The sequence below is a fragment of the Colletotrichum higginsianum genome (assembly GCF_001672515.1).
Source record: "Colletotrichum higginsianum IMI 349063 chromosome 7 map unlocalized unitig_7, whole genome shotgun sequence".
In the NCBI taxonomy this organism is placed as follows: Eukaryota; Fungi; Ascomycota; class Sordariomycetes; order Glomerellales; family Glomerellaceae; genus Colletotrichum; species Colletotrichum higginsianum.
The window spans coordinates 3,157,090-3,179,060 of NW_017263917.1; the positions used below are offsets into that span (position 1 = coordinate 3,157,090).

The 21,971-nt window shown below is 56.4% G+C and overlaps 6 protein-coding genes across 6 annotated transcripts; 3 read left to right on the forward strand and 3 right to left on the reverse strand.

The window, feature by feature from the left end:
- Nucleotides 1-346: 346 nt before the first annotated feature.
- Nucleotides 347-1,852, reverse strand: CH63R_10648 (Beta-lactamase; the record flags this gene model as incomplete). Its single annotated transcript, XM_018305622.1, has 3 exons — nucleotides 347-1,253; nucleotides 1,337-1,616; nucleotides 1,720-1,852. 3 exons carry the CDS (start codon nucleotides 1,850-1,852, stop codon nucleotides 347-349), a joined length of 1,320 nt encoding a protein of 439 aa, XP_018155046.1.
- A 1,114-nt stretch (nucleotides 1,853-2,966) lies between these two features.
- Nucleotides 2,967-11,010, forward strand: CH63R_10649 (Type I polyketide synthase; the record flags this gene model as incomplete). Its single annotated transcript, XM_018305623.1, has 7 exons — nucleotides 2,967-3,164; nucleotides 3,257-3,343; nucleotides 3,399-3,456; nucleotides 3,512-3,845; nucleotides 3,923-4,439; nucleotides 4,486-5,053; nucleotides 5,108-11,010. The coding sequence occupies 7 exons, from the start codon at nucleotides 2,967-2,969 to the stop codon at nucleotides 11,008-11,010; spliced, it is 7,665 nt and encodes a 2,554-aa protein (XP_018155047.1).
- Nucleotides 11,011-11,484: 474 nt separating this feature from the next.
- CH63R_10650 (3-hydroxy-3-methylglutaryl coenzyme A reductase) lies at nucleotides 11,485-15,064 on the reverse strand (the record flags this gene model as incomplete). Its single annotated transcript, XM_018305624.1, has 2 exons — nucleotides 11,485-11,857; nucleotides 11,949-15,064. 2 exons carry the CDS (start codon nucleotides 15,062-15,064, stop codon nucleotides 11,485-11,487), a joined length of 3,489 nt encoding a protein of 1,162 aa, XP_018155048.1.
- Nucleotides 15,065-17,333: 2,269 nt separating this feature from the next.
- Nucleotides 17,334-18,680, forward strand: CH63R_10651 (uncharacterized protein; the record flags this gene model as incomplete). Its single annotated transcript, XM_018305625.1, has 2 exons — nucleotides 17,334-17,943; nucleotides 18,025-18,680. 2 exons carry the CDS (start codon nucleotides 17,334-17,336, stop codon nucleotides 18,678-18,680), a joined length of 1,266 nt encoding a protein of 421 aa, XP_018155049.1.
- Nucleotides 18,681-18,853: 173 nt separating this feature from the next.
- Nucleotides 18,854-20,196, reverse strand: CH63R_10652 (Enoyl reductase; the record flags this gene model as incomplete). The annotated part of the gene is made up of 3 exons (XM_018305626.1): nucleotides 18,854-19,270; nucleotides 19,345-19,456; nucleotides 19,631-20,196. 3 exons carry the CDS (start codon nucleotides 20,194-20,196, stop codon nucleotides 18,854-18,856), a joined length of 1,095 nt encoding a protein of 364 aa, XP_018155050.1.
- Nucleotides 20,197-20,780: 584 nt separating this feature from the next.
- CH63R_10653 (Oxidoreductase) lies at nucleotides 20,781-21,572 on the forward strand (the record flags this gene model as incomplete). Its single annotated transcript, XM_018305627.1, has 1 exon — nucleotides 20,781-21,572. The coding sequence occupies one exon, from the start codon at nucleotides 20,781-20,783 to the stop codon at nucleotides 21,570-21,572; it is 792 nt and encodes a 263-aa protein (XP_018155051.1).
- Nucleotides 21,573-21,971: the final 399 nt, after the last annotated feature.

A 21,971-nucleotide genomic window follows, 5' to 3' on the forward strand; every position in this document is an offset into this window, starting at 1 on the left:
TTGCCTGCTCTGATAGATTGGTCTTTACGGTCAACAATCGTAGTTTGATAAACTGGCGATAGCCCGACTAGCCACATCGAAGATATATGTCTATTTCGAGTTTCTTTCTCCAAGGTTCTCTATTTTGTTCGGCCACTGTTCCTAATGGGAAGGCATAGCCCCCTATATCTCATTGTGACCTGGCGGCTACGGTGCAGTCAGCACATTTAATAACAATTTCAAGTCATCGAACCATAGTCCCGTCACTTTAGCAAAAAGTAAAAAGTTCTTCATTACTGTATATGTGAGAAAAAGACAAGCTGAAATCTCAATAATCCGAAGCTCTCAGCCTCTAGAGATAACCCAGCTACTTGGGTAACGATGCGTATATAGCCTTCTCAAATGTCTGAGTGAGACCTCGACAAATCGGATCATTCCAAGGCTCGAGCTGGTAGGTAACGAGCGTGCAAAGACCAGCGGCAGGGTCAATTTGCTGCAGGTGGTTGGAAAAGAAAGTGTCAGCATGTCGAGCGATCCCTGACGCAGATGAAAAGAATCTTACCCAGATGATATTCGGACCGCCTCCCAAGGTCATCGATCCCTTCCGCCGCCACTTGTCCCCGTCGAGATCCTCCATGGGAATGATGCCGCCAAGCCCAAAGTTTCGTCTCAGCCCCGTCATGGGCATAGGCCCGCCGTAGTTGATGTGCGTCGCCGAGTCCATGTGAGCGTTCATTTGCTTTTCGAGCCTCTCGTCCAGGGCGGGCTGGAACATGAGCTTGACCGTGTCCGGTTTCAAGAGGACACCGTCGTTCTTCAGCAAAGAGAACAGGACCTTCATGTAAGACTCCGGGCTTGTGAAGATGCCCTGGCCTCCGAAGCATTCCTCGCCGTCCTGGCGGAAATAGACCGTGTCGTCGTACACGAGTTTCCCATCTTCCCTGCTGCGTTGGGTCTGATCGGCTCGGCGGGCCAGTAAGTCGGGGCGCTGCTGCAGCTTGAAGGTCATATCAATGATATCCAAGGGATCACATAGGTTCTCTTGCATGTAACTCTCCAGGTCCATCCCGGTGGCTCGTTCTACTAGCCTGCCGGCCCAGTCGAGATTTGACCCGTACATCCACTCGACACCAGGGTCGTTCACAGGCGGCGGCGCTAGTCGACTCTGGATTCCGAATTTGTCGGCTGCAGGGAGGTATCCCTTGGACATGTACTGCTGTAGGAGAGGGTTGATCAACACATACGAAAGACCCGATGTGTGCGTCAAGAGATGTCTTTTGTTTCCCAAAGAGTGGTTTCACAAAGTTAGAAAACCATTGCGAACCCCGAAATGTATCTGGCAACGGAATGTACCAACCTTAGCGTAATGATGCCTTCGCGATCTCTCATGATTGCGTTTCCGGCATCGTCAAACCCAGCCAAGACCTTCATGGATGTCAAGTCTGGGATAATCTTTTCGACGTCTTCATCCAAGCCGATGAGGCCTCGATCCACACATTGCAGCGCCATGATGGAGGTGAGGAGCTTCGTTGCGCTGGCGAACCGCATTGGCGTATCTTCCTCCATCGGGGGAAGTCTCCGGGTCTCATCACGTCTTACCGTCCTGGCCCCGAAGCAGCGCGCATAGTCGATTGTGCCTTTGGGGAGTATTCTACCATTGAGTTACTGTTCGAATGCGTAAAAGGCTCGCACAGGTTGTCTGCTGAGGTAGGGGTTGAGGAATTCATTCAAAGAACATACCGGTAGTGTTCTTCGCCATGACAACAGCCCCCGGAATCTTGCTAGACTTCACGGCGGCCGCAAATGCTGCCTCCATAGCTGGAATTGTGGGGACATCGGCGGTTGAACCGCCATCAAAAGCAATGCTCCCCATGATTTGGCTTGATGATGAGGCTCAAGGACGTTGGCTGCGTGATGGTCTCACTCAAGAGGTTCAAGGTAAAAGAACTTCACAGAAACTGGACCAACAGCAGTCTGTCTTGGGCAGCCACATCAGCAAACCTCGCGTTGAAGCTTGCATCATACTATACTGAACTCCGCTCTATTTTTGGACCCGCCTTGGTACCTCATACATAGCCGGCGGGTAATACGGCGTGTTTCGGGATTTTGGATCGGGGTTATATGCAAACAATCCCTTGATCTATAGGCTACAATGCACATCTCAGTGTGGCCCCACAGAAGCCGATAGAGCATTTGCCTCTGAATAGATCTCCGAGGACTGCAGCAGGCTCACAGCTCTCGGTGACTTGGTTTAGCGCGTAGTCACGCCGAACGTCTCTATCACCGTCATATGGCAGGACCACCACCAAACAATGAGTTATCAACCTAGGTCGGTATTAACGGTCGAGGACGGACTCCCGTCGTTGTAACAATAGATACCGGTGTCGGGATCCCCCTAAATGAGCGCGGTATCTCGAGACCTACCAACCTGCTGTCACCTTGGCAAGTGGCTGAGCAGGTTGAACATCCCCTCTTCGTTCGGTGTTTCATTCAACGACGATTATCTCGCTCATTGTGCAGTGTCAGGGGTCTAATGCCGATGTGTTGTACAGCCTGGCCTTTCGTTGTAGTTATCCATCACTAGAACCTAGCGAGTGTTTATGTATTGAGCAGGCAGTATCGATGGTAAATATGGAGGCTTCGAGCTGCCGAGATCCACAAGGTACGATTCGGCATCAAGATTCTGACGTGCAAATCGCATTGAGTACCCTCACTGGTAACAACCCGGGTAATTACAACCAGAACATTTCTCAAGAGTTTCCATAACATTTGACCATTTACACGTGATTCTTTGATTCTGATAGTTGCCCCTGTGCCCAAGTGCACAGCTAGAGGTATACTGAGTAGATGCATTTGAAGCTGAAGCGATTCTAAACCCAATTTTACTCATCTACAGAAGCGCAGTAAGGACACCTACCCCCTTATCCCTCATCGTTGTTTTAGATTCACGGCTTACCGTTTCTCGCTGCCTAGCATCTTGAGAGAAAATGTCGACCTCGAGTCAAGCCTTCGTTCATAGCCCCGTTGCCATAGTTGGCATGGGGTGCAGGTTCTCTGGCGATTCAACAAGTCCGCAAAAGCTATGGGAACTGCTCGAGCAAGGACGGAGTACTTGGTCCAAAATCCCAACTTCGAGGTTCAATGTGGGCGGCGTATTTCACCCTGATGGCCAAAGGGTTGGTTCGGTACGTTCTACCACGTCGATTTGCACAGTTACTGGGCCAATGGACCCGATACTCGTGAGCATCTTTTCTGACACCAAGCTCTGTCAAAATAGACCCATGTGAAGGGCGGGCACTTTCTTGATGAAGACCCTGCATTGTTCGATGCTTCGTTCTTCAATATGACCAGTGAAGTCGCTAGGGTGAGAACACACTTTGCTTGGTGAGGTCAACGACAAGAATCTGATGAACGGACAGGATATGGATCCGCATCATCGCTTGATGCTCGAGGTTGTCTATGAGGCTCTTGAGAGTGGTATGTGCCGAAGCATTGAGACATACGATACCCTCGTGCTAACACTCTTCTCTAGCTGGCATTCCTCTCGAAAGTGCCGCAGGAACTAACACAGCGGTGTTTGGCGGCATCATGTACAAAGATTATCACGATTCGCTCAACCGCGACCCGAAATCTCTGCCTCGCTATTTCATCACGGGCAATGCGGGTGCGATGGTAGCAAACCGCATATCGCACTTCTTCGATCTGCGTGGCCCCAGCGTTACTATCGACACTGCGTGTTCCACGACACTGACGGCTCTGCACCTGGCGTGCCAGAGCCTGCGTGCGGGAGAGTCGGATATGGCAGTTGTGGTGGGTGCAAACCTGATGTTGAACTCGGATGTCTTCGTGACCATGTCCAATCTCGGGTGAGGCCAATCCCTCCCTTTCTGCGTCCCCATCTCAGCAACGAAGTGTAAGTCGAGTCGTCTAATTCTGCGATCAGGTTTCTGTCCCCCGACGGCATCTCGTATGCTTTTGACTCTCGCGCCAATGGGTACGGTCGTGGTGAAGGAGTGGCCGCTATCGTGTTGAAAGCGCTCCCAAAGGCATTGGCCGATCACGACCCTGTCAGAACCATCATCCGGGAAACGGCGCTGAATCAAGACGGGAAAACCCCAGCCATCACCGCCCCCAGCGACATGGCACAAGAACAGCTCATACGAGAGTGCTACAACAGAGCCGGGATCGACACATCGCAGACGTCTTACATCGAGGCTCATGGGACTGGAACACCCACAGGGGACCCCTTGGAGATTTCGGCCATATCAAGAGCATTTCAGGGTCAGCCCTTGCATGTCGGCTCTGTCAAGGCCAACATTGGACACACGGAAGCTGCTAGTGGTCTGGCGGGCATCATCAAAGTTGCATTATCCCTGGAAAAGGGCCTGATGCCCCCCAGCCCCCGGTTTCTAAGACCCAACAAGAAGTTGATGCTGAAGGAGAAAAATATCAAGGCGCGTGTCATCCCGTTTTATGAATCGTTCGTGCGAGGCTAACATTAAACAGCTCCTCTCGAGCGCCCAACCTTGGCCGCTAAAAGATGGTATCCGTCGCGCATCTGTCAATAACTTCGGTTTCGGAGGCTCCAACGCCCATGTTATTCTCGAGTGGCATAACCCAGACTCCCAGGACCAGGAGCAAACCAACGGATCTGCAACAGTCGATGCAGCCTCCGGCCCAGCTCGTATCTACATTCTCAGTGCAAAAGACGAACCGGCGTCTAAGCGCATGATATCGAACCTGCGAAACTACATCGAAAATGCCGACTCAACCCAGGAAAGAAACCTACTGGCTAGTCTCGCATACACTCTCGGGTCTCGTCGCTCGGCTCTCCCGTGGAAAACTGTCTTTGCGGCTGACAGCCTAGATGGCATCTTATCCAGTCTAGATGGCGGCCAAAACCAGCCCGAAAGATCTAGAAAGGAAATCCGCGTCGGTTGGGTGTTCAGCGGCCAGGGGGCGCAATGGCACGCCATGGGCCGGGAACTGTTCGAGGCTTACCCGGTGTTCAAGACGGCGATTCGTGAATGCGATTCCTACATCAAGGAAATGGGAGCAACATGGACAATCACGGGTAGGCTCCAACGTTCCAAAATAAGATTTCGCGTTCCAAAACTAACCTGTGCAGATGAGCTCCACCGCGACGAAGAGACGACACGGGTGAACGATGCCGAGTTCAGCCTGCCGCTGTCAACCGCCATCCAGATCGCAGTCGTGCGTCTGTTCTGGTCATGGGGAATTCGACCTACAGGCATCACCAGTCATTCCAGCGGAGAAGCCGCGGCAGCTTTCGCAGCTGGCGTCTTGTCGGCTCGATCTGCGATTGGCATCACCTACATCCGAGGTGCTTTGACGCGTAAGGGCAAGTCGACGTCCGGTCCCAAGGGTGGCATGATGGCCGTGGGCCTTGGCAGAAGCGAGGCGGATGACTACATCTCTCGTGTCATCGGAGACAACAAAGCCAAGCACTTGGTGGTGGGATGTGTCAACAGCCCGTCCAGTGTGACTGTCTCGGGCGACCTGCCTGCCGTTGCAGAGCTTGAGCAATTGCTACATGCCGACAAAGTCTTTGCCAGGAAGCTAAAAGTCACTGAAGCATTCCATTCTAGTCACATGAAGCCAATGGCAGCCGAATTTGCGACGTTGCTGGTTGGGCTGCTTGAGGCAAACGACGTCGACCTGACGACAACACCTAGTTCAATGGTCTATTCGTCTCCCAAGACTGGAAAACGTATGAGCAGTCTTGAATCTTTGTTGGTTCCCAGCCACTGGACAGAGAGTATGCTTCAAGCCGTCGAGTTCGAGTCCTCCTTTATCGAGATGTGCTGGGACCCCAAGACGAAAGAGCAATGTGTCGATGTGGTTGTCGAAATCGGACCTCATGGGGCACTGGGCGGTCCCATAACGCAAATCATGCAGAAGCCGGAGCTTGGAGGAGCGTCAGTCTCCTATCTCAGTTCTCTTTCTCGCGGGAAATGCGCCGTGGGCACTACCCAGGGCGTTGCCATGGCGCTTATGCGGCAAGGTTATCGTCTGGAGATGGACGCCATCAACTTCCCCCACGGTCGAGATGACACCAACGTCAAGGTTCTCCACGACCTGCCGACATACTCTTGGAGCCACCAACTACGATACTGGAGAGAGCCGCGCAACAGTCGAGCTCTCCGGCAGAACGAGCACCCGCCGCACCATCTCATCGGATCGCGAGACCCGCTATCGCCATTTTCCGCACCAACCTGGACGAACACGCTCCGGATGTCTGATATTCCGTGGGTTCGGGATCACGTCGTTGGATCCGACATCGTCTTTCCTGGTGCCGGGTTCATCTCCATGGCCATTGACGCAATGTCTCAAGCTCATCAGCCAAACCCGGACGAGAAGACATTCTTCAACCTACGGGATGTGGATCTCATGCAGGCTCTCGTACTGCCTGTTGACGCAGAGCTGGACGTGGATTTGCGCCTGGCCATTCGCCCTTGTGATGAGAAGTCTCTGGGGGTCAAGGGGTGGTACGCGTTTTCTGTCCACTCCATCTCTGGAGAGAAGAACACCTGGACCGAGCATTGCACCGGGCTGATCCGGATCGAGAAGCATGACCGGACGAGCTGGGATGCACCGGATTTGCCGGCGCTGAAGATGATGGATGCAGCAGTGTATAGCCGCAAGACGGATCCAAAGATCCTCTGGGAATCTTTGCACGAGACGGGAATACGTCACGGCCCAATCTTCCAGAACATCTCACAGATTCAGAGCAGTGGACGGCTGTCCCTCTGCACTTTCCAGGTCGCCGACACTGCCTCTATCATGCCATGCTCTTACGAGAGTCAGCATATAGTGCACCCGACTACGCTGGACTCGGCTATCCAGGCGGCATACTCTCCACTTGTCTCGACCGGCAAGAGACTGAAGGCCGCTCTCGTACCAAGACGGCTCAAGAAGCTGAAAGTAGCATCTACCCTCTTCAACTTCGGGGCTGGATCCGTGCTGGGTGCGCAAGTCTGTCTGAAGAAGCAGTCTTCTCAGTCGTTTTCCGCAGACTTGGCCGTGTTTGATGGCGTGACCGGCGACGACAACCCTTCTACCCCAGACGTACTGATCGAGATCGAGGGCCTTTCCTTTCAGTCTCTTGGAGTAAGTCTATCGGGCAAAAGCATGGATTCCGATGGCGGTGGGGATACTCGCAGCTCCTGGTCATGGGCCCCCGATATCACTTTGCTGGACTCCGGCCGACTGAGTAGTCAGTTGAGCGCTGAAGCTGAGCCAAGGGAAAAGGATCTCATGATGGACCTCCGAAGATGCACAATCCACTTTATAACGGAAGCAATGGAACAGCTAATGACGGACGACATCGACCGACTAGACGGCCACTGGAAAAAATTTCACCACTGGATGACGGCACAGCTTGCGCTCACCCGCGAGGACAGGTTGGGCCCTGACAGCTCCAGCTGGCTCCTCGATGATGCCGAGCACAAAGCGAGCGTAAGAGCCAGAGTCTTGGAAGGCGGCGTCAACGGCGAGATGATAACTCGTTTGGGACCTCAGCTGCTTCCAATGTTGCGTGGCCAGGTCGAGCCCCTCGAGCTGATGATGGAGGGGCGGCTCCTATCCAGATACTACGTCGAGGCGCTCAAGTGGAAACGGTCCAACACGCAAGCCAGCGAACTCATCAAGCTACTTGCACACAAAAACCCCCGGTGCCGTATCCTGGAGGTCGGAGGAGGGACGGGAGGCTGCACGGAACTCATACTGAGTGCGTTGGGAGATTCCAAGCCTGTGGATCGCTACGACTTCACCGATGTCTCGGCCGGCTTCTTCGAACCTGCGCGGGAGCGGTTCGCAGACTGGCAAGACGTGATGACTTACAGCACTCTGGACATCGAAAAGGACCCGGCAAGCCAGGGATTTGAGTGTGCTTCCTACGACATCGTCGTGGCTTGTCAGGTCCTGCACGCGACCACTAACATGAGGCGGACCCTGAGCAACGTCCGGAAACTTCTCAAGCCAGGGGGAAAGCTCGTTCTCGTTGAGACCACCAACGACCAGCTCGACTTGTTCTTCACCTTTGGACTACTGCCAGGCTGGTGGCTCAGCGAGGAGGAAGAACGCCAGCTGACGCCATCACTCACCCCTGGCTTGTGGCGCACGATGCTGAGTGCGAGCGGCTTCAACGGCGTGGAGCTGGAAGTCCGTGACTGCAACGATACGGACTTCTACATGATCAGCACAATCATGTCCTCGGCAACAGTCGAGCCTGTGACGGCTGACAGGGACTCGTCCTCGGACGCCGTTCTGGTGTACGGCGACCGCCCTCCTCCATCGGAGTGGCTGACCGATCTGCAATTATCCGTAGCAGGCGCCACAACTATAGGCTCCGCGCCGTCTATAACTTCGCTCGACGAAGCAGATGTTGCCGGCAAGACGGTCATATTCCTCGGCGAAGTCCAGCAGAATCTTCTCTCGAGCATAGAAACCGACACCTTTGCGCGAGTCAAGTCGATGCTGATGGATTCCAGAGCCGTCATCTGGGTGGCTAGGGGAGCGACCATGGCCTGTGATGATCCCAGGAAGGCTCTGCATGTCGGCCTGCTACGAACTCTGCGGAACGAGACCAATGGGAAGCCATGCATCTCGCTCGACATCGATCCCTCGCGCGACCCGTGGACCCCCGAGACGATCGATGCCATCCTCCAGGTCTTCCACACCTCCCTGGGCGCGGCCAACCAACACTCGGATTTCGAATATGTAGAGCGAGACGGCATCATTCATGTCCCGCGCGCCGTCAACAATCCTGGCTGGAGAGACTCCGATACAGCCGAGGCCACGCTGAAGCCTTTCAAGAGCAGTCCGGGCAGCCGACTCAGGATGCACGTCGAGAGACCGGGGCTTTTGGACTCGCTCTGCTTCCGGGAAGAGGAGATCCCGGATCTCCCGGCCGACTGGGTCGAAATCGAACCGGTCACGTTCGGGTTGAACTTCACGGATATCATGGTCGCCATGGGTCAGATCAAGCAGGATCCCGAGCCCTTTATGGGGTTCGAGTGTGCTGGAGTGATCACGATGCTGGGAGAAGCAGCAGCCGCCGAACGGGGCCTCAAGGTGGGAGACCGTGTCTGCGCGCTGCAAAGAGGACACTGGGCAACGAGGGTGCAGACCCCGTCGACCAACGTCGTCCTCATCCCCAGCGGCATGAGCTTCGAGGACGCGGCCTCGATCCCCCAGGCCTTCGCCACCGCCTACATCTCCCTCTTCACGACGGCGAACCTGCGGAAGGGAGAGAGGGTCCTCATCCACAGCGGCGCGGGCGGCGTCGGCCAGGCCGCCATCATGCTGTCGCAACTGGCGGGCGCCGAGGTTTTCGTCACGGCGGGGACCCAAGCCAAGCGCGACTTTGTCTGCCGCAAGTTCGGCATCAGCCAGGACCACGTCTACTCAAGCCGAGACGCTTCTTTCGTTGATGGGATCAGGGAGCGTACGGGCGGCGAGGGCGTGGACGTGGCCCTGAACTCGCTGGCAGGCCATCTTCTCCAGGCAACCTTTGACTGCATGGCCGAGTTTGGCAGGTTTGTCGAGATTGGTCAGAAGGACTTGGAGCAGGACAGTCGGCTGAGCATGCATACCTTCATGCGGAACGTGTCGTTCCAGTGCGTTGATCTCCTCGCCTGGGAAAGGGCCAAGGGGGACGCGGTTCAGGAGGCGTTGAAGCACATCATGAAGCTCCTGGAGGAAAAGCAACTTGGTCTGATCGACCCGGTATCGGCATATCCCATTTCCGACATCGAAAAGGTGTTCCGAACCATGCAGGGCGGCCAACACGTGGGCAAGCTCGTCGTGACGGCGTCGGAAAAGGACCTGGTCCCGGTGCACGGGGGGGCGTCGCCGCTCAGGCTGAGACCCGACGCATCGTACCTCGTCGTGGGAGGCCTCGGAGGGATCGGGCGGAGGATCTGCGAGTGGCTCGCCGACCACGGCGCCAGGAACCTGATCATCGTGTCCCGGAGCAGCGCAGAGCGCAACCCGTTCGTGACGAGTCTGGAACAGCGCGGCTGCGTCGTTCTGCATCACGCGTGCGACGTGGCGGACGAAGGGCAGCTCGCGACGATGCTCCGGCGGCGCGAACAGGTGAAGATGCCGCCCATCCGAGGCGTCCTGCAGTGCGCCATGGTACTCCGGGACGCCCTCTTCACGCAGATGACGGCGGACGACTTCAACGCGGCGCTGCGGCCCAAGGTGCAGGGGAGCTGGAATCTCCACGAGACCGTTGCCCAGGACGTCGACTTCTTCGTCATGCTGTCCTCCCTCGTCGGCGTCATGGGAGGCGCGGGCCAGGCCAACTACGCGGCCGCCAGCGCTTTCCAGGACGCCCTCGCGCAACATCGCAGAGCCCAGGGCAAGCCGGCCACGACCATCGACCTCGGCATGGTCAAGTCTATGGGATATGTTGCCGAGGCGGGTCAGTCAATCTCGGAGCGTCTCGTGAGAATCGGCTACAAGGCCCTGCATGAAGAGGATGTCTTGCTGCTTCTCGAAAAGGCCATCTTGTCCCCTTCACCGCCCTCGAGCTCCTCGGACCCGTCGCAGGGGGTCGTTGTCACGGGCATAAACACATCGAGGGGATCCCACTGGTCCGAGTCCCGTTGGATCCAGGAGGCTCGCTTCGCGGGGCTTAAGTACCGTGAGGCCCCCGTACAGGGAAGCCGGGTCGCGGGGTCCTCCAGCCAGCAGGGCCACGACGACATACGCGGGGAGCTTGGCCGCGCGGCCTCCTACGACGAGGCGATGGGTGTCGTTCTGCGAGAGATGTCACGCAAGCTGATGAGGATGTTCGGACTCGCAGAGGACGACATGTCGGCGTCCAAGAGTCTCACGTCCATCGGCGTCGACTCGCTAGTCGCCATCGAGTTGCGTACCTGGATCACGTCGCAGCTCAACGTCGACGTGCCCATCTTCGAGCTGATGGAGGGGAACACGGTGACCGGTCTGGCTGAGGTGGTAGTGAGGAAATTGGGCCATGTCAAGGCGGATCAGTCTTAGGAGTCGACGGTGCGGACAATAGGTAGAGCTGAATGGGGGGATGCTTCTTGATCGGCGAGCAGCATAGGGGTAGATAGGTTTTTTTCGTCTCGTCACATATTAATTCTACTACGAGAACCTCGCTCTGACTCGATGAATGGTCCGAGTGACAAGTTATACTGTTCGAAGACAACACTACCTGAATGGCCATTGACGTAGCTCAGCCCATATGTGTTAGCTAGCTGGCCCGTCATGAAACCAGGAGACATACAGAGAGACTCCTTGTGAGTGCCCTAGACCAAGCTGAACAACACAGAAAGATCACTCGAGGAGCAGTACTAAGTTGTGTGAGCATTTCTCTAATCAGTTTCTCCCCCTTTTGGTGTATGTCTATAAATCTATGGAAATGAATTGCATTAGTAGAAGGTGATATGACATAAAGCAACAGGGCCGCCGGTTCTTCTATTCTAATTTTTGTCATTTAGAAGCTCCTCCCTATGCAGTAGCGTTTTTCTGTCTCTCCCCGGTAGACGATGCCATGGTGAGGCCGACAGGTGTCGTGGCCCCGTTCGTTCTGGGGGCGGGCGTAGTACTCCTCGTGGCCGGGGCGGATCGGTTGTGAGCCATGTGAGCCTTGACAAGGTGACCGGCGTCCAGGGCGGAACACAACGAAAGCTCCCCGGCGAGGACGGCGGCGCCAATAATGCGTCCCAGCCGGCGGGCATTCTCGCCCGGCTCCGTGGGGTGGGAGCCCCGGACGCCAAACATGTCGAGCATGGCGCTCTGGGGCTCCAGGATGGTGCCGCCACCCAACGTGCCGACCTCGATAGAAGGCATCGAGACCGAGATTTGGAGGTTACCGTTGATACTAGGAATTATCAGTATCCGTTGGTACAGAAGCCCAAAACCTTTTGTATGTGTGTTCGTGCGCGTACAGTCATGCAGGGACAGAAACTTACTTCTTCATGATGGTGATGCAGTTGGAGCTCTCGACCACCTGTGCGGGATCTTGGCCAGTTGCAATGAAGACTGCGGCAACGATGTTGGCGGCCTGGGCGTTGTAGCCTCCCAAAGAAGCCGCCATTGCAGAGCCGATGAGGTTTTTGGATACGTTAAGCTCCACCAAGCTGTCCACATTGCTCTTCAGGACGCTCTTGACAACTTCACCAGGGATGATAGCCTCAGCCACAATACCCTTTCCTCGCCCATCAATCCAGTTGATGGCAGCGGCCTTCTTGTCGATGCAGTAGTTGGCGGACAACGAGACGATCTTCATATCCTCAAAGCCCCCCTCGGCGGCCATGACGTTGAGCGCGTACTCGACGCCCTTCGAGATCATGTTCATACCCATGGCGTCCCCTGTGCTTGTCTTGAAACGGATATACAGGTTGGTACCGGCAATGGCGGTCTTCATGAGCTGCAGACGCGCAAATCTGCTGGTGGAGTCAAAGGCCGCCTTCATCGTGCTCTGCCCAGCCTCGGAATCCAACCAGTTCTTGGCGGCGCCGGCACGCTCTAGAGAGTCGAAGCCCACACAGGGACCACGGGTCATGCCGTCACTGGTCAGGACAGTGACGGCGCCTCCTCCTGCATTGATTGCCTTGCAGCCTCGGTTGACGCTGGCCACGAGCACTCCCTCCGTCGTGGCCATGGGAATGAAATAGCTCTGGCCGTCGATGACCAAGGGCCCGGCGACTCCGACGGGGATAGGCATGTACCCGATGACGTTCTCGCAGCAGGCGCCCAGAACTCGTTCCCAGTCGTAGTTCTCGTAAGGCAGCTTGGACTGTTCGAGAAACCAAGTCTTCTCCGTCGTCGCGCGGGTCCTCGAGATGATGGAGCGGCGAACTCGAACGGCGCGGCTGCAATCCCGAAGGCTCCTCTCCAAGCCATACCCAGTGATCTTCCCTTGCAGAGAAAGTGAAATGACCTCGTCATCCGTCATGTCGTATATGCGCTTCTCGGCAAGTAGTTTGTCCAGCTGAGCTTGGCTGTGGGGGGTGACATTGACTCTGCGTGGCTCTGCCTCGTCTTCGTCATCGCTCGAAGCAGGAGACACAAATTCCGGTTGGATAGCCTCTTCGGCTTCACCTGAACGTGAGTCAGTACCCCGTGTACCGGTCAACGACTCAGTCGCAGCCGCTTTGGGGAGGTCGTTCGGATCGTGTTGGCCGTCGGTATCTTTGATGCCCCATCGAGCGACATTGAAAAGATAACCGTTGAGAATCACGCTCATGGCCAGGGCTACGATAATCCACTTCAAGACGACTGTGTTTTCGAGGCTAGTGGAGATGATGCCAACCATTTGTGCACCAACTCCGTACCCGTACCCGAGAGGCTGATGGTGGTTGTTGTCGTCACCGATGTGATCGCCGTGTTGAGTCGAAGAGCTAGCGTAGTATGCCGAGGGAAACTCCAGCTCGTACTTGATAGAAGGCAGAACCGTGACCACGGTGGTCTGTTGAAGTCCTCTCGCCCTAAACAGAATCTCGTCCAGGCCGTTGGAGGCGATCTTGAAGGGGTCGACGGGGGGCGTCGCCACTATCCCACCAGTCCAGGATGCCACACCGGCAGTACGGAAAGGGATGGTACAAAGATTGACGGTGTTGACGGCGAGGAAACCTGCCACCATCCAGAACTTGAACTTTGGCACGCTTCCTCTCCGGGCCTCCGGGCCAAACAAGAGTCCATTCTCTCCGGACTTGCCGTTCAGTGCCCAGTCGTTGCTCGAGGCCACGTTCTCGGCGACACGGCGGCTCACGCCATCATCTTCCAGGGCTTTTCGTATGTCGGCATGGCGCTTGATGCGGTTGATTTCCAACTTGATACAGAGGATGGCGGTGTAAAACGTAAATAGCAAGAGGCAGTCGAAAACGAGGACCCAGGCCGCTAAGAAGCAGAACTGCTGCAGACCCCCCTGGACGCCAGAAACAGCTCCGGCAACAAGTATACCAATCTCAATGACGTAGTCCCGGACGATTTCGTATCCCCTGTCCCTGATTGCGCTTTGCACGGCGGTTTGGATAACCCCCTGGGCAGGGTTGGTGGATGTCTCCTCGGGACGGCGGTGCTGTACTGCGTGCGACAAGACGGCACGGGTAAACAGGATTTTCTTCTCGAAACCGATGGTGACGACCAAAAACGGCAAACCTTCGGACAAAAGCACGGTGGAGATGGGAACACTGTACTTTGTCGTCACACTCAAGCCGGAGAAAAAGGCGAATGTGGAAGAGATGAGGACGCTGGTGGCTAGCCACACGTTGGATCCCAGCTTCCTCATGCTCAAAAACAGAGATATAAAGGTAAGATGCATGGAAAGGTAGCCGAGAACCATGATGATGATGTCGGTCGTCTCTGCGCTCTTCAGCAGGTAGAGGAACTCGGTCCAGGCGTCATGGAACCAGCGAGCGACGATGCTCTTGGTATGAGCCCTGGCGAGCTTCATGATCCACATCTTCTGTTCCGTCTCTCCCAACTTGACGGCGGGGGACTCATAGTCGGCAGGTAGGCTGGGGATCTCTTGGACTGCGGCGAGAAACTCAGGGGCCTCGCTGTACTTGATGGAGAAGGCCAGAGCGCTCTCATGCGAGTAGGCGGTCGGGTTGTTAAAGGTCAGCGGCAGATGAGAGACGGAGAGATTGCTGGGGAGAGGAACAGTGTGCGGAGAAGGCGCAGACACGAGGCGGTTGGGGGATGAGTCGGGGAAGATGAGGGTAGCCAGTGCCAAGTGCTCGGCGTCGTTGGGTAGGTCGGTTGCGACGTCAAAGTTGTTCCACTTCCAGCTGGTCTCGGGGCCGGCAATGAGATGCCTGCTTCCTTCGGCCAAGGAAGTCCATTCGGCCGTTCTGGACGTGGTACGGGTGGCGTCCGAGAAGGTTTCCTTGACGACTTGGACGTAGGTCGTGCTAGCTAAGATGGCGGTGATGCATATTGTGTGTATAGGGTGGGTGTAGGCGATCTTCGAGACGCATTGTATGATGGAGGCGACTTTCTTGTTTAGCCTGGACGGTGGAGAAGGCCGGTTGTCCGGCTGTTCACCCCGGAAGCGGGACGGGAGAAGCGAAGGGGGAATCATGACGGATGAGGGCTTGCGCCGAAACGGGCCTTGAGCACAAAGAGTAGATCCTACGATCTGTTCGACATCCGATGTCAGCAACCACAACAGAATGATTTGTTGACGCCCCCTTAAAACCCCTCCAGAGGTCTTGCGACACGCTCACTGCGCAGACTGCGTGCATTAGATACGATCCCGGCCGCATTAGATGCCCGCATTGGAGGACCAAAAGGGGACTGAGTGGTGTTGTAGTAGAAACCAGGCGGCATACCTTATCTCCCGGCTTCCTAGGTGTGAAGCAGTAGGTAGGCCGGATCCGCCAGAACGAGTGGTGCTTCAAAATAGAGCCGGCGATATCTCTGAAGGGCACCAATGGGCAGTCGATACTGCTGCCGCGTTGTATGTATCTGCGCGTGAGAGAGAGTATGTGTGGAGGAAAACCCAGGCAAAACCAGACAACGAGATAGACACCGCGGCGGTAGGGCACGTGGCCTGCAATATTGCGGCGTCTTCGCGTCGGCCGAGCTCTTCGGCGTGGTGTGGTCGGGATTGGGGTTCGGATTGGAATCCGGATTCCGATCCTGGTGTACCGTTTTGGTCGGGGGATGCAGCCCGTAGCTGAAGATGCCGTTTGCCCCCAGAGCGGATGTTGAAGAAGGAGGGATTCGACTCCTCGACTCTTTGATTCCTCGCCTCCTTGACCAACAGTGGCACTAAGGGGCAAGACCGAAGGAAGCAACGGCAACGGGAACCAGAGACGGCGCGGGTTCAGACCATGATGGGCGACGTGGTTGGATCGACGACAAGAAAAACGATTGCGTTGCCTTGCGGCAGTTTGTGGACCTTGGGAGCGCTGTGCCGCCCAGCATTGAATCCTACGACCCGCCAGCGGCGTTGGCGAGGCAGACAGACACGACGCAGCGGTTGTGGCGGCCAGCAACCACCAACCGGGCAATCATCTCCAGAGTGGTTGATTGATGAAACGGCAACGAAGTTCCGAGTTGCTCCACCCGGATGACTCGATTATTGCGTCGGCTATGCATGTACTCGGCTCTGAAGAGAAAAGAGGAGACTTCTAGGGGCTGGAAGAAACGAGATTGTAAGGCATCCGTTACTCTGTGCTCTCCGTGCCTGCACAGAACGAAGAGAGAGTCCATCCATACAGCGGGCATGATCGGCTGCCGGACCAGTCCTCACTTCTTCCCTTGACCCATGTCGCCCGCCGTATTCAAAGGGTTCAGAAGCCACCCCCAGCCGGCTTGCAGGTTGCTTGGTTCTGACATTGTGCTGGGTTTGCTTGGCAGGGGTACAGGTGAATCTTGTTGAAAGCGGGAGGGATGGGATTGGATGTGGTGCAGGAGGAGGAATGGGATAGGGTGCACACTCACTACGTTACACTAAGGTACCCTAGCTACACTAGCGGGACCAAGTCAAGCTTTGGTGGCCAGTTCCGTGTCTCCATAATTACAGGGAGAGTGGGGGTCGGTGGAACTGTTCTTCCCGGGGCGATCAATGCTGCTCTCCGATTGGTTAAGCACCGCCGGCGTTCAACGACAGGCCGTTGCGGTCCAATCACAACTAGCCTACGTGCTTAGGGTACCTTTACATAATTACATGATCTATCCGCTTCGGCTTCCAAGGCACTCAACTCAACTCACGCAACTCACACTCACTCGACACCATCCAACGGCCCGCCGTTTCGAAGCCCTACGCCACCACCTTCCTAACTGGCCTTGAACCTGCAACCAACCTTCGTTTCCCCTCTCGCCGTTGATAACGGCATCGGAGGAGCCACGGAACCTAGACGGCCAGACCCTTTCAGATAGGTATGGAGCTACGGGACGGCCCCTTAGCCGCTGCCTGACTTAACAAATCTATGGATATTCCCCGCCTGTCTGCGCAGCCTGCTACAGGTATGCACCGGGCCTCTGCGATGCGACATCGCGATGACTACATATGCATATGGAGACGGAGGACATCAGCTCTTACGTCGTATTCTGGCGGGCCTCCAGTTCCATATTGTTGTGCCTGCTCGCAAAGGATTCGATTCCCTGGCTCGTGGCCGAGTTGAAAAGGAATGCTGGACAAGTGAGCCGGCTCTTATTAATACCCAAGACGTTGCAGCCAGAGTTTGCTTTGTACCAGACTATGTATGTAGCGCGCCCAGACTGTTCCACGTAGAGTTCCCTTCCAGGCTTCGGCATTGATTCTTGAGAAACGGCCCCCTCCCCTTCTTATTCCCGTCTCCTTGTCGCGACTCACAAGTCACAGGGGTACTGCAGCACACACGATGGACGTCTGCCGAAGCCCCCCGCAACAAGCCCCGGAGGCGACCAGCTTCGCCGCGAACAAGCTTTCCGTTCAGTCGTACCGCAGGTCGTGCGACCGCTGCCACGTCCAGAAACTCAAATGCTCTCGGAACACGCGGTCTCCCACACAGTGTCAGCGCTGCGAGCGGGCTGGACACAAATGCGTCTACAGCCAGAGGAATCCCAGACAGTCAACAAGGGTGAAGGGTAACGCGTCCTCTGCCGCGCGGGGAGGGGCCGGCCAGTCGCACCAGCTTCCTGTCCCAGCCGGAGGGGACGATGCGTCATCCGACAAGTTGTCGCCCGAGTGGCCGGGCACCCTTGATGGAGATGCCGTCGACCTTCTACAGGAATGGACCTGGCAAGACTTCACGGGGGGGCCTCTAGGGGAGTATCATGACCTCCTAGGCCAAACTCTGTACAGCCCGCAGACAACGTCGACGACGCCGCTTTCGGTAAAGGATGGGATCACCACCGCGACGACTAGCGAGCAGCAAGATGTCTTCGAACGCCTGTCCAGCATATCAAAGACTCTGGAGGACTACGTGCACTTTTTGGCCAACCAGTGGGACCGTAAGGAGATCCAAAACTGTAAGAGCGTCTGCTACCATCCCTGTTTTCCCCGGCATGAGTGATCTGGTCCAGGCTAACCCCCCACCCGCCATCTCACAGATCCCATTGGCGAGGTTTTCGGCACCTTCCAGGCTTTCCTGACGACGCTTCAGGTACAGAAGCCGATTGAGAAGCCTGGCGTGCTGGAGGGCTGTCAGCATACCAGAACCGTCCTCCTCGCGTCTCATTGCTACACGGTGTGCGTCAAAATCATGGAGGCTCTGGCCGAGACGCTGTGCCAGGACATGTCCGCCCAGGCCTCGCAGAACGCGCTGCGGCAGCCGCCCGGGGACGTCATTTCCGCCAGCGGCTCCGAGGTCGACTTCCTGGTGGGCGAGTCGTTCTCGCATTTGCACCCCCTTGCCAGCTCGCTGGTGTCGGCCTGCACGACTCTTCACACGGGTGTCGGCATCCTGTGCAAGGTCGAGGTGGAGCTCGGCGTGCCCTGGGGGAACAGCATCATGGCCAGAGAGGCGTTGCCTGCCGAGGGCGACGGGGACGCCCTCTTCCCGTCGCAGAAGAGGAAGGGGTCGGCAGGGTTCACGCAGGCGGCTCGGTTCCTCGGTGTGATGCGGGAGGGGGCGGGCAGTGATTTTGGATACATCAGCAATCTCCAGAACTTCCACCGGCATCACGCCGAGATTCTGCGGCTGACAAGACAGCATACCGTCTGTTTCCTGTCCAAGATTTTGTCGCCACAGACAACCAAGACTTAGCACGGAACGGTTGCGAGACGTTGAGAACAGACCGAGTATCATAGAATCACGAAACAAATGTGCCAGGGAGCCAAAAACTTGATCGGATGTTAGGGTTCAATCTGCCATGACTACCTTCCAATCTCGAATTCAAGAGACTAGAGACGGTAGAGTCTCGCAATGTGCCACGAAATCTAACGCTCAAACACAACGACAATCTTCTCTCCCGAAAGCTCGCCGGCCCTGACAACCTCCATCGATTGCTTCACCTGCTCGAACCCTCCGTGTATCACACGCAAGGGATGGTGACGTAGCTTGCCCTCCTCGACGAGCCTTCCGGCGACGCGCCAGAGCAGGGCTCCAAACTCGCGCTCCTCGTCGGAGCCCTCACGGCCGTAGGGCGCAGGCCAGGTCGAGCCCTCTCCGAAAATGGTCGGGCCGAGGGTCCAGTCGGTCGTCACCATCTTCCGCGTGGCCGCGTGCTCGGGGAAGGGGTTGAGAGAGACGTAGCGCCCACCGGCGCGGCCGATTGCCTTGAAGCAGGCCGTCGTGGACTCGACGTTTGTGATGCAGTCCAGCGCATACCGGAGGTTGTTTTTTGTGAAGGCACGCTGATGAGGGGGGGAAGAACGAGAGGGGTTCTTGTTAATGTTTGTCGCGGCAGGGAAAGGGTGTTGTATCTTACAATAGTTTCGGCACATTGTGCGTCGTGGTAGTCAAACACCTCTTCGGCACCGTTCCTCCTGGCCAGATCGAAGTTGTGAGGTGAGCAAACGGCGATGGGAACATATCCGGACCTGTAATCGTGCAATGCCGAAATGTCAGACACGCGTTCAGTGATTAATGGCACAAAACAACCGCCGACGACTGTGGTTGAAGGTGATACCGCTCGCTAGCGGGCCATCATGATCACAACACTTTCGATTCTATGGCAACGGAAGGGAGACGATATCTTCGGGACTGCAACATACTCTCTCAGGAACTGCATCGTGATGGTGGCCGTGGCGGTGCTCCCGCCGTACACGAGGACGTACGTCGTCTTGACGGGCTTGGCATCATCACTAGTGTGCGGCAATGGGATGCCAAGAAGCTTCAAGGCTAGGCCGGCCGTGCTGATGCCGGCAGGCAGGGCGGCGGCTGCTTCCGTGGCCCAGCTGTCGGGCACCTTGGCCCAGATGCCCCCACGCGTGATGGTGTACTGGGCAAAGGCCCCCTGGTCGGGCGTGCGAGGACACATCTCGTTCTGCGCGCCGTAGACCCTGTCGCCGACCCTGACGTGCGTGACGCCGGACCCCACCGCGACCACCGTCCCGCAGTAGTCGGTGCCCAGGAAGGCCCACGGCGTGGCGAAGGCGCCTCGCATCTTGGTGTCGCTGGGGTTGAGCGCGACGGCGTCGACGCGGACGTAGACCTGGTCCGCGGGCAGCTTGGGGCACGGCGCGTCGTCCCAGATGACCACCTCATCGTGATCGTTTACCGTCATGGCCGTCTGCTTCGCAGGCGGGGTAAACGCGGCCTCGGTCGCCAGGCTGCCCATTGTGTCTTTCTTGTCTGTGCGTGGGGAAAGATAGGGGAGGGGAGGGGGAGGGAGGCGGATAATGGGAATCTGTGGTGTGATTCGACACCTTCTAAGCGTGCTGTATCGAGTGCTTCAAATGTCCCTTTTCCGGACCTGTTTTTTTTGGTTATTATTGCAGGGTTATTTAAGAGCATCCTGCCGCTAAACACTGGATGCATCGAGCATCCTCCTGATGCGTATCCACTTGCGGCCCGGTCGACATTCAACACGGCGTTTTTCGGTGTTGAGGTAGGAAACGCCGAACATCGGCGTGTAAGCCATTTGGCTGTTTATGGCCAAGATCAACTCAGGCAAGCATGGCGGGCACGTTTTGATAGATTCACAACAAAATGGGTCGTAAAACCGAAGCCGGGATGCCGTTTGCCGCCGTCTTGGTAGCCAGTACGGTTCCCCTCCAGGCCTCTCTTCTCGTCAGTCACGAAAAGGTATGTCACCGTATGCACCGCCATCACGAAACCCCGATTTTTCTTTTCGTCGCAGACTGACAGCACCATATTCCAGAAATCAAACCCCCTCGACAAACCCCGCAAGCGATTGACATCATGGGCGTCACAAAACCTCAACTCACGACGCCGCCCAGCGCCCCCAGAGCGCTTCTGTGTATCCACGGGTCTGGTGGCTCAGCCAACATATTCCGCGTCCAGACGGCCAAACTCCGCATGGCTTTACGACACGAGTTTGAATTCGTCTATGCCACCGCCCCTTTCGAATCCGAGCCCGGTCCGGGTGTGTTGCCGCTGTTTCGAGGCATGGGCCCGTACCGTTCCTGGTTTTTGAAGGACGACGGTGACAAAAATACCAGAGTGAACCGGGCGAACGACGAAGAGATGCCCAGCGCGGAGACTTCGTCGGTGGGCGGCCGGCTCTTGGCCGTGAATAAACCCGTCCAAAAGGTTGTTGAGGACTGGCAGAAGAACAACCCGCAGATTCCCATCGTCGGGGTCATCGCCTTCTCCGAGGGCGCGTTGGTGGCCGCGTTGCTGATTTGGCAGCAGCAGATGGGAAGGCTGCCGTGGTTCCCAAAGATGGACGTGGCCATGTTCATCTGCTGCTACTACACCGAGGAGGCCACAGACTACATAAAGACCGAGTCGCCGGGTGACCAAAAATCGATCCTGATCGACGTGCCGAGCGTTCATCTCCAAGGCCTGCAAGATTTTGCTCTCCAAGGGTCGCGGAAACTGGCCGCGACGCACTTTTCCCCTCAAAACGCCGACATACTAGAGTTCCAGGGCGGGCACCACATTCCCAGTAGGAAGAGCGACATCGATGAGGCTGCAAGGCGTTTCCTCAACCTGTACAAGAATCGGAAACCCAAAGCACTGAACGCCTAAGTGGGAACAGGATTTGGTTGGATTTACGGCTGCTTTCGCGGTCCATCTCGTAAACATAGTGGCAATAGCGAAACGGAATAATAAGCGAATGTACCTGTAAGCAACTGCCCGCGCCCTCTAGGGTCCCGGTGGCCATTAGGATGTACTATCGATTGTGTTCTCACCAAGAACGCTCGCTCAGCGCGTCGGCTGTCTTATCTGCCTTTAGGTACCTGAAGGCTGACTAACACCGTCCACAACCGAGAAGGAATTCGGGATTCAAGCCAAGCCAAGCCCAGCCTACTTAAGCAGCGGCTCGCCCCGTCCCTAGCTTATTTGCTGTTTACGATGCCGGTTTACAGGCGCCAAGCCACTTGACTCTCTCGGAAAGACAACGGCACCAACAGCAGCCCGCCTTGT